The sequence below is a fragment of the Helobdella robusta genome (assembly GCF_000326865.2).
Source record: "Helobdella robusta unplaced genomic scaffold HELROscaffold_14, whole genome shotgun sequence".
Lineage (NCBI taxonomy): Eukaryota > Metazoa > Annelida > Clitellata > Rhynchobdellida > Glossiphoniidae > Helobdella > Helobdella robusta.
The window spans coordinates 2,625,287-2,637,304 of NW_008703782.1; the positions used below are offsets into that span (position 1 = coordinate 2,625,287).

The 12,018-nt window shown below is 33.3% G+C and overlaps 2 protein-coding genes across 2 annotated transcripts; one reads left to right on the top strand and one right to left on the bottom strand.

The window, feature by feature from the left end:
- Positions 1–4: 4 nt before the first annotated feature.
- Positions 5–2,473, top strand: HELRODRAFT_190684 (hypothetical protein; the record flags this gene model as incomplete). The annotated part of the gene is made up of 2 exons (XM_009014776.1): positions 5–172; positions 591–2,473. 2 exons carry the CDS (start codon positions 5–7, stop codon positions 1,593–1,595), a joined length of 1,173 nt encoding a protein of 390 aa, XP_009013024.1. The 3' UTR covers positions 1,596–2,473.
- Positions 2,474–6,031: 3,558 nt separating this feature from the next.
- On the bottom strand, positions 6,032–9,058 carry HELRODRAFT_168935 (hypothetical protein; the record flags this gene model as incomplete). The annotated part of the gene is made up of 2 exons (XM_009014777.1): positions 6,032–8,915; positions 9,048–9,058. The coding sequence occupies 2 exons, from the start codon at positions 9,056–9,058 to the stop codon at positions 6,032–6,034; spliced, it is 2,895 nt and encodes a 964-aa protein (XP_009013025.1).
- Positions 9,059–12,018: the final 2,960 nt, after the last annotated feature.

Sequence of the window (12,018 nt, forward strand, 5' to 3'; positions counted from 1 at the left end):
ATCGATGTCTAAATTTTTCTTGGGAGATGACGAAGTCAATCGTTTTGGGGACGAGAGATTGCCTGACGGATGGGAGATGAGGATTGATCCAAGGACCAGGTGGCCGTTCTTTATTGACCACATCAACAAGAGCACTACTTGGATTGATCCTCGTGAAACATTTCGCCAATCAGTTTGCATTATTTTGTTTAATTTTTTTTTTAAATGCTGATATTATATTAATATAATATTCTAATTTTTATTCTTATACTTCCTTATTTTCTTTAAAAATTTTAAGCTTTATATCTTTCCTTCCATTGATTTTACTTTTTATTCACTAATTTATTTAGGTATTGTGAATATTATTACTAATCAATAGTGATTTTTGTTATTGTGTCATGTCTGCATTCTATCAATTTGTTTAAAAAATTTTTGAAGGGACTGTTGATGCTGCTGCCAAATTAAGATGTCCTTATTTTTTCATGCTGTTTGGCTTTATTTATGTTCGAATTTTTTTCTATTTAAAAAAATATTGTTGATAAATATTTATAATAGCAACAGAACAAATATTTCTGAGAAAAGTTTCATACATACTTTTTTTTTATTTTTAGGCTTCTCAGAGATTTCAACCCAACAGTCCAGCTTCTGCAGGTGGCTTCAATAGCAGACAAATACCAATAAGCGTAGACAACAGCATGCAGTCTGCTACGCGTGACATGGGATTTAACAGCAGCAGGTTTCCTGACCAGTCCTACATGAACAAAAATGCTGACTTCTTTCAAAACAGATATGATTCTGATCCATTTTCAAGATTTCAAAAAATGGATCAGCCCCCATCACAGTCGCATTTCAACCAGGACCCAAACCAATATTTCTCTTCACATCCAAATTCCAGTAACTATTCTCAACATTTTCCCAAAAGACAACCTGCTGAATTTAATGTACCTATCAAAGTTTACAATTCATCGTTAAATAATGAACAAAGACCACAGTTCACATCAGAATACAACTTTCAACCTAGAAGTGAACAAATTAATCCACAAAACACTGATCAACAGCAGCAGGCTTCGTTGAATGTCAACCCATCTTCCAATGAACCCACATTATTACCTCCAAACGCCCCTCCAATACCAATGCCTCCTCCTCCTATTCATGTTGTTGAACCATCTTCTCCAGCTACAATGCAGACCCCTGCAGAACAAAACCCTACTGGAGCAGATAATGAGCCAGTTACAGCCAATCCTAAAGTTCCGATCCCCATGCCTCCACCTGATCACAATGAAAACAAGAGCGAGGAGGAGGACAAACTTGGTGTCGGCCAGGTCAAGAGAGGTCGATCACCATCTCCTGCTCCTCCAAATTTAACGGCTCTTGAGGTCATTCAGATGATTGTTGATGAAGTTAACCAGAGGAGACCAGCTGTTGAGGCATTTTCTGGTCCCAAAACAGATAAAAATTACATTGTTCAGGAAGAAATGCTTACAAGACTGCTCATAAAGTTAGATAGGATTGATTCAGAGGGCAAAGATGAAATCAGGAAAGCCAGAAAGGATGCAGTTGTGTCTGTTCAGACTCTCCTAGATACTTTAGAATCCAAAGTTGTTAAGAAGCAGTGAAAGTGACATTATGCATTTTAGCAAAACTGATATTTTAATTGTTTGAAACAACTAAATAGGAGGTATGTGCATGTGGTACAACTTATCAAGAATGTTTTCATTTTCTGCTTTTAATTATTATTCAACAATTTATGAGTGTTAACGTGATTTTTATCATTTTTTCAGTAATTCAATTGAACATCATTAATTTCGCATACATCAATCGTATCAATAATTTGATTGTTTTCACCTTTACTTGCTGATTGTAATTTGCGTACTTGTGGAGATAGTTATTATTGATGTTCCTTCAAACAACCGAAATTGACTTTGAATTTTAGCACTATGATAACTAATTAATTAATAATTCGAATTTTAAGTGCCTATTATGATTTCATCGTATTAATTTATTTTCGTCCTCTCTTAATTAGTCACCTAACTTTATGAATGAATGAGTCTAAAGCTAATTGGTTGGCCACGATTGCGTAATATCCATTGAATTTATTCATTGTTACAAAAAATTATTTGTGAATTAAATTTTTTTTTAGGATTATAAGTAAATTGTAATAAATTATGGCTATTACTTACAGCTTGATTTTTTTCTAGGTACATAAACCTTTTTCTTTAAATAGTACTGTTAGATGCATCCATTAGTTGAAACTAACATCGTTTCAAATGTTTCAATACTTAACATGGTATTTATACGTTTTTCTCTAACTAATCACTAGTATTTATACATAGAACATTTTTGTACAATAAAATGTGTTGCAACATTCATGTTTCTGCTTGGATTGTTCTACGTAAATTTTGGATAGCATTTCATGTAATCTAATATAGTTTAATTGTAGAAAAAACTGTATTTTCCAAATTTATTTTCCATTAAAAAATAAATAAGATTTTTTATAAATATTTCAAACGAAATTTGCTGTTTTATTGCTTAGCGATTTCTACTGCTTCCTGTCGTATGGCGTTTGAGTGGCTGTTTCTCTTCTGAAGTGTTCCAAGAGGTTCGACTGTTCAAGAACGTAAGTACCTATTTCCGAAAACATGGAAGTGCTTGAGAGTAGGTTGGATGGATTGAGTAATTCAAATGGGGTTGGTAAAGTCCAGTGGAACGCAAAAACATCTTCTCTCCAATTTTTTATACTTCCTGTGTTCAGGTGGTGGATACTTTCGTTGTGATAATCGGGCCACCAGGTTGGATGGCATAAACTTTGGAAGCAGATGACCTGACATAAATAATTACAAACTTCAGGTGGCGAGCATTGAAGTGTTGGCGTGTTGATAGTTATGTAGCTTGCATGTTATACTGTTTTGTAAAAAAACATCTTTTAATGAGCATTTTTTTCAAATTTTTTTGAAAACTCAAATGAAAATTATGGATGCTAACAGACAGGTGGGGATCAATCAGAGCCAAATCTGGATGTTTCTCCAGCACTTTATATGGCTGTCTCAGTCCGTTCCATGACCAATCCTTATCTATAAACCACTTCATTGTTTCCTAAAAAATGTGTATGCAAATATACGTTTTTTGAATTATTTTTAGGAAATAACTATTCAAACCTGAAACAAATGCCAATATTTTGCATTTCTTTTCCCTATCGATACGCCAAAATTTATGGTATCTGGAAACGGGTGGTTCCAATAAGTCCAGTCGTACGTGGCTACTGCATCGTAACTTCTTATTCTCTCGTCTAACGGTTTCACAAACACGACATCCGTGTCAACGTATATACCGCCATACTTCACCATGAAATCAACTCGCCAGATGTCTGTGACGTGGGACACAACCTGATGAATTTTCAATTCAGTTTGTTCTACAATCGATCAACATTAATGAAGCATTATACATAATATGGCTAAACGAAAGCTAAAAAACAAACCTACGTTAACAGGCGTGCCATAAATTGTTCCAGGATGTTCCCTATGTATCAAGTGAAGTCGGGCATTATCTTTCACCAGGTCCCAATACTTTCCCTTTGGAGGACCATCTCCATGCAAGTACACATTGTCAACTTTCGCTACATTCAGCAGACTCAAAATACACAGAAGAAAGAGAAAATCCATTTCTCCACCGCCCAGCCAAACCACATGAGCAATGTTAGGGACCAGTGTGGCATTTGATGGTTTAGGTTTTGGTATAGAAGGCGATCCGTAGAATAATGACCTGGTTAGTCTACCAAACGACGTATCCAATTCCCAGATATCTTTCGGAAAAAGAATAAATGTTTGATAAACACACGCTATTCTTTTTTTATTCTGCGTGTTCAGTTTGTTGGAATGTATGCATTCAAAGCTGGTTGGTGAATTAAATATTAAGTTACTCCAATTGTCGAACTATATTTACATTCCATCTAGTAGTAGAAAAATGTCAATTCATTCAAACAACTAACCTTTTTGTCTTTGTTTTCAAGTTTTTAGAATTTAATTGCTTGTTGATGTAATTATAGTTTTTGATGACACCTCTTTTTGCCATCACGAAACCGTACCCACTTTCCCAGTTCATTGCATCGACTACGTCATAAGTTCTTATATCCTGGGGGAGGTTCGTCAAAATAGTGGTATCGCTTAAGTATATACCTCCACTGTTTGTTAACAGATTACGTATAAAATTTGGTTCTGGTCTATCTCTTGCGTCACAGACATTAAACTCGTTTAGTGGAATGGCCCTGAAGAAAGGAAACTTTTCAGTCAATTCTTTGAACCAGGTGTTGTACAGCCATTCATCAACAATAGGATAGTAATTGTAATAGACAATTATATTATCCGGCCTGAGCTCTTTCATCAAACTCAAAACACTGAGGTAATGCGGAAATTCATACCATCTTTTGCCACACCAGATGTAGTAAGCTGTGTTAGGAATGAAATCACGATCCAAGAGATCATTAACATGCCTCAAGTCACTTACGTAATAAGGCTGTTCATCACTTGAGTTCATCTTGATCTTATTAACAACCATACGTTGGACAGTTGTTAGTTTTTCTTCATTTGACTGAACTACATTCAAAGTTTTCAACTCATTGGCTATCTCCCTGGCCGTTGGACATTCGTGCTGCATCCTGCTGACCATGTAGAATGTTAAGAGGGAGTATAAAGTTATGAACATAATTACTGTTAACGTGCGTGCCATTGCTCTGTTTAATATTCTGCAAAACATAACAATTGAAAGGTTATGAATCTATCATTGGATTTCTTTTCAAAAAAATTTCATTTCAAAAAAATTTCATTTCAAAAATAAAAAAGAAATTATTGAGAATAAAAATATTTTGTCTTACTTGTTGATGAATCCAAGTTTCATTTTTGACAGGATAAAACAACATGTATTAGAAATATTATTTTCTAGATTTATTTACACGAATGAACGTGGTTTTGTGACTCGTGGCCATTTTCAACAAGTAAAAACTAACTTACGAGTGCACATACATTCAATACAATTTTTCATTTGCATATCAATTGAAAGCTGTCCTCTCATTGTTCTGCTAACATTCTTGTTATACACTAACTAACCGTGCACATGGGACAATAAGTTGTGTGAGTAATAAAATGAAGAAAATTGCAAGTTTTAAAAATAAAATTAAATATTTTAAAAAAATTTTTAAAGTATTTAAACTATAACTTTCCTTAATAGTTTATTGTAGTTGAATAAAAATAAGACAGGCCTATGGTGCCATTTTCTTGGATTGAAATAGTTAAAGATCAAAATTGATCAATGTAATTTAAAAATAAACATCGTAAGTGGGAAAAAAGCACAAAACTCATGACATTTGTGGAAATAACAGCTAAAAAGCTGTCATATCAAATAAAAAATTTCAAACACCTAAACGTTTCAAACATCATAATAATAATGAATATTCGTCATTTTTAGATTTATTTTCTTATTTTTCTAGTATCATTTGTTTCCTTTTATTAAAAATCTCACTTCATTCGATCTATAAATATGATAGCTCTTGTTTATGTCAATAAATCGTTTTCAGTTATGCTCATGTCAAGCCTTTCATTAGAAACGAAAAATACCTACCTATAACTCATCTAACTTCCTAGCTACATCTCTGTATAACATCTCGGCAATCCTGGAATGTTTCTGAATTAAACTTACTCGTGTGGAAAAGAATTCTTAACCTTTATATGCCTGAAGTTTTGGTCCTGGTATAAATCCCTGGATAAATTCCCGCTTCATCCTTTATATACAGTTTAGCGTATTTGAAGAGTTTGCAACGTTATTTACATATATTTATAAATGAAACAAAAAATACGATTGATAAATGATTTTATTAAAAGCAATCAGAACAAACGTTGAAATTAAAAATCATAGAAAAAAATGAATTAATGTTTTTCGAATTAGAAGCAGATTAAATGTTTTAAAATAATCATTATTGATAGTAAAAGTAACAAAAGTCTTAGTAAAAAATTTCAATAGTCTAGGCTGAAGAACTTTCAAAACTTGAATGAACTGATGGCTTTCAACGGCAGCCGACCAACATCCCAACATTCAGTAGAACAAAAACCAATAACGTAGGAGTGAGCGAACTTGATTGGAAAGCCTTTGATATGAATGTAGTTCTAAAAAATGTAGTTGTAGGAAGATCAATTGATACGGCTGAACAACTCCCAAACTCTCCACTCAGTTCTCCGTCGACACAACTAACAAAGGATGGGCCGTTCAGTACAAAACCAGGTTTGCACGCAATTGAGTAGCTGACACGAGTGAAATCGCTATTGTTCTGAATATTGACAGTAGCATGAAGAATGTTTATGACTGAGATACATGTTTTTTTCATTTGTTGGTACTCCACTACTTGCCTGTCACTTGCCTGTTGAATGACAACATTAGTCAATCCGACATTCACATCTCCTGTAACGAACGCGTCAAATATGCATTGAGAGTTGTTGCCACACTGAGGGTAGGAGTTTGTTGGTTGACCGAAGAATGGAGCAAAGTTCGAATTTCGGTAATCACTCCATTTCAAACCATCAGGATAGCTGAAAATGCTTGTCCTCTCAGTTGTTGCCCACGACATGCCAAATTTGAAATGAATGTCTTCAGGTGAGGATGTTTTTGGAATCCACGTCCCATTGGGCAGCATGAAATCATTCGACGGATCATCATCCCAATTTCCAATCAAACCAGAGACTTGTCCTTTAAGACTGGGTTGTAAAGCTGTTATAACATGAATCATGTTGTTCAAGTTGTAAAACTGAAAACTGAGTCCAGTTATTGTGTGCAGGCTGATGAGGGTGGTGTTGATTACTGCACTAACTTCCGGTAAAGATAACGATTCCTCATCCCAAATCACACCCTCAACTTTTAATTGTAATTTATTTGTAGCTGTAAACTCAATCTGTAAAGTCAGGTCGTCGTAAATTTTTATGGCGAACGCGGCAAAGTAGCTTGCCGGCTTGGGTACATTGTTCCTGTCTACGTACTGCTTAATTCTCGCTTGTACCGTGGTGTTTGGTACTTGCAAGTAAACGAATTCTCCAACCGGATTGAACTCGTAAGAAGTTCCATCCATCGTAGTGAAATGCGGATCACCTCGGGCCGGCACAGGACGTGGTGGAACGTAATGCCTGGAATCAACGGAAGGTCGTTTTTCATAGTATTTGTCACACTGATCAGAAAAGATGCAACATTGAAAGTATGGTAAAACATCAACTTTGAAATGTTCCCATTTTGATTTTTCGGAGTCATATAAATCCAACGTTCCTCCACCTGGCGGTCCAACAATTAACATGTTGTTACTATTGTAGCAACACTGGACAGCTATGTTGTTTGGGTTGTTAGTACTTCTGTAACACCCTTTAGCACCATTATGAAAAAGAAAACAACCAGCAGTTCCTCTAAGAGTTGGATTACATGCATCGTCTCTCGAAAAACCGTTTAGCTGTTCTGGAAAGTTGCCAGGCACAGTTGGTTGACAAGGATTTCTTCTTGATTCTTCTTCTTTAATCCGATTTATTTCTCCAGTATCTTTTTCATTATTGTACCAATTTTGGCACATTATGTCATTAAATACTCTGTTGGCTAGATAAGTTACAAATACGCGTGAAAAAATGTTTAAAAGATATCGAGTCGTGACAACGTTAGCTAAAACTTTTGAAGCAGTTGGACCATTATTATCGTTCAAGTTTAATTGGTTTTCCAATAAAGTTACGCTGTAAACTCCAGTGTTATTAATTTTTTTTATAAATTTTATATTTTCATGAATTAAATTTCCATTTTCATCTCTCATAATGATTTGTTTTAGACCTCGCAACTCAACGGTTTCCATGTCAAACATCGTCCGATCCCATTGAAACGCTGGATAATTATCCTCGCCTTCATTATGAAAATAATATGAGATATTTTTCACAAGCGAATCTTTAAAATCGTATGACAGAAGAAAAGTCTTGTATGACACATTTTTGTATTCTAATGTAATTGAAATTCGGCTGCTGGAATCAAAATACGGAGTTAAACATTTAAGCTTAAGTTTTCCTTCTTTTTGGCATTTCACTATTTCTTCATTCCCAAATTTAACATCAACTTCATTTATGCTCTCGTCGAAACAAGGTCCACTTATGAACAAATCTTGCTGTCCGTAATATAGCACTTTCATAGGATAAATTTCCAGCATTCCCAATGAATTGCATGCAGAGGCAATTTCATCACTTATTGAAAACAGCCATTCACCTGGAGAACCAACATTACTATTTTCTAAAGCGTATTTTGATATATTAACCGTATTAGAGTAATCAACCTGGTAAAATCTTTTTCCATCACCGGCATTGAATCCAATCTGAGCATTTGAATATTCCAGTCTGTCGTAAAGGAAGATTACAAACGAATGTATGCCGTTGCTAGTTAGGATGGTTTGATGGTTGACTACGTTTTGACATGGATATACGGCACTTCCTTGACAACCAAATCTAGAGACGTTGCTAAACGTTACAATAAGTGACCATGAGCTCGTGAACGTATTAAACTGAACAAATTTACTTTTTATAAATCTATTTATTTGATTCAATATAGCAGGATCAAATTCTTCTCTGTAATAAATATCACCACCCATTCTTGGATCACTGTCAACCCAGTATGCTGCAACCGATAGTGTACCGTTAATTGGAAAAGGAGTTGGCACGTATTGAGTGCTACCTTGTCCGAAAAAAATAATTCCATTTGTGCTTATGTGAATCTGAGAGAAGGTTTTCCCAAAAAACGGAAATTCAAAATTGATGTTAATTGTCGTAAAAGCATCGTCTTGTTTAGCCAGGGCGGAATCTCCATTCGCAGGTCCGTACGGGTAGAAATCTGGCTTTGCTTTGATGACACAAAGTTGGGAAAAAATTAGGAAAACGGAAATGATCCTGCAATATTTTAAAAAAAATAATTAGTAAATGATAATAAACTTTTTATATTTTTTCCATATTTTTATAAAGCAATTGTTTCGAGTTAATTGTTTCATTAAAATTTTCATGATACATTTTTAAATAATTTACATTGACTTCATTTTTTCTAATAAGTTAATTTTTAAAAATTTTTATATGGTTTAAACACTGGTCGAATATATACTGAGAAAAACATGAAACCAGACCTTACACCTCGTTAAAATCAAAGCTGTAGGAAGTCAAAACCACGAAAAAACTCAATATTTGCAATTTTTTCAAATTAATTGGTAAATAAATAGCTTTATTTAGAAGAGAAAAATCCGCTTCATCAGACCGCTAAATTTGGTGTCACATGAAATGGGAAATGTTATATTGTTATAATTCTATGCTGTTCGAAAAAGGTATTAAAACATTGATAGCGATATCACAACAAAAGACATTTGCCTATAAATAATGTTTTATTCAAGTAGGAAGCCTTTCAAAGAAACAAATTTGATAAACCTAGACCAAACAGAAAAAACTGTCAGGGACTTTATTTTTCTGAACACTTTTTTTTACAAAACGCTATGTTAACGCTCTATGCCACTAAAAATATTATTGACTACAAAAAACATGGAAAAAGCAAATTAAAAATAATCGTAACATCATTACAAACTATTATTTGAAAAAGTCTAAATAAACGCGAGAGTTCCAATTTCAAAATATTATTAAAAATAAATTCTTGAAAAAAAATCAAACAAAACCAGACAGACTTCATTCCGAAGAAAGGTCGATGAGAATTTCTCGCTCCCACGACGCGAACAAAATATGATCCAACAATTCCCTTATAAGCGTTTCATTATTGCAACGCAGTTCTATTCTATTTTTATCCCAGATATTATGTGGCTAATATTTTTAATAACCTTATTATTATTATTATTAATTGCTTATTTGTTATTATTACTATGATGAACGTTTTTTCCTTGTGAATAATCATTATTATAATTATAGTAGGCGTAAATTTTAATTTAATTTTTAAGAAACCTATTGCAATATATATATATACATATATATATTTATATATGAATATATATTATGAATATATATTTATATGTTGGTAATAGACCATCAAGATAGTTTTATAAATAATAACATCTGTTAGAATATTGTAAATATATATATATATATATATATATATATATTTGTATATATATATGAATATATATATATATATATGTATATATATATGAATATATATATATATATATATATACAATTATTTATAAAGATCACTGCGTATCCGGCATTATTCAACTTGTAGTTGAGTTTCTCATTTTTTTCTAACAAGACGTAATATATCAAATCAAATCAAATCAAAATCAAATCACTTTTATTCAATCAAACAAAACAAAAGCATGAATGATTCGGAGACCAAAAAAAGAAAATTAATTCTTGTGGGCTCGTGGGTATGTATTGTTAATTTGTTATATATCCTTCTTTCAATTTTCTCACTTTAACTTTCTTTTTCTCTTTCTCACTTTCCTTCTCTTTCCCTCTCTCTCTTTCTTTCTCTTTCTCTCTCTTTCTCTCTTTCTCTCTCTCTCTTTTTGTTAGCCATATTTTTAATTATATATATATATATATATAATTATTATTAAGAGAAAACTTAATATAGCGTTTGTTATAGCAGTTTTCACAAACGCTATCAAATTATAAGTAATATTAATAACAAAATAGCAAGAATGAAAAGAGATAAACTATAATGAAAAAAGGTATGTCTTTAATTGTCTTTTAAATTCAGCAATGTTCATTCCAGGCATTCTGAGGGCTGACGGCAAGCCGTTCCATACGACAGGGCCTGACACAGCAAAATCACGTGATCCAATCTTTAGCTGTCTATGAGGAACCACAAGAATGTTCGAATCATCAGACCTCAGACGCACACCAGATGCGATCGACGTTTTTAATTCCAGTTTATCTGATAAATATTTTGGAGCCAGACCATTTAGTGATTTGAAAACTGTGACAGAGATTTTAAAAACAATTCTTTTATTTATGGGCAGCCAATGCAAATTACTCAGGATCGGTGTGGCATGATCATACCATCGACATTCAGCCACAATCCAGGCAGTACGGTTTTGTTTCGATTGCAGAATTTTGATGGATCTAGCCGGGAGTCCATAAAATAAACTATTGCAATAATCGACACGTGAGTGCACCAACGCGTGCGCCAGAGTCTGCATTGCGTCTTTATCAAGTGATTCTCGAATTCGTTTCATTCTTCTAATCTGTGCCAAGCATGATATAGAGATCATCTTTAAATGAGATTTCATTGTTAGGTTTGAATCAATTATAAAACCTAGGTTCGACACTGCTTTACAGAAATCTATTTTTTATCATTCATAACAACTGAATTTATATCCAAGACCGCCAACTGCTGCCAGGTACCAATAGGAAGAAATTTTGTTTTACCCTGGTTAAGCTTCAATTCATTTCTCGACATCCACAGATTAACCTCCGCCATACATTCAATGAATCTCGTAATCTCGTCTTGAAATAACTTCGGTTTACCTGATAACATAATTTGAATGTCGTCTGCATATGCATGGCTTTTAAAATCATAGGAATCAATTATCTTCAACACATCAGATATATAAAGCAGAAACATTAAAGGACCCAAAACAGATCCCTGCGGCACACCGGAGCGAACCACACTGACGTAGGACAAACTCCCGTTGAACGAAACCTGCTGTGTTCGGCCAATCAAGTAGTAGCTTATATGTAATATATATATATATATATATATATATATATTTATGTGTGTGTGTGTGTGTTTGTGTGGTAACATATTGTAGGCCTATTGTTTATTTTATTTAGCGTAAATTTGACTAAATAAATCAAGATAGTTTTATAAATAATAACATCTGTTAATAATATAAATATAAATAATATTATATATATATATATAGATATATATACATATATATATAGTTGTGTGTGTGTGTGTGTGTGTGTGTGTGTGTGTGTGTGTGTGTGTGTGTGGTAACATATATCGATAGGCCTATTGTTTATTAATATTAATAACATCTGCTAATAATATAAA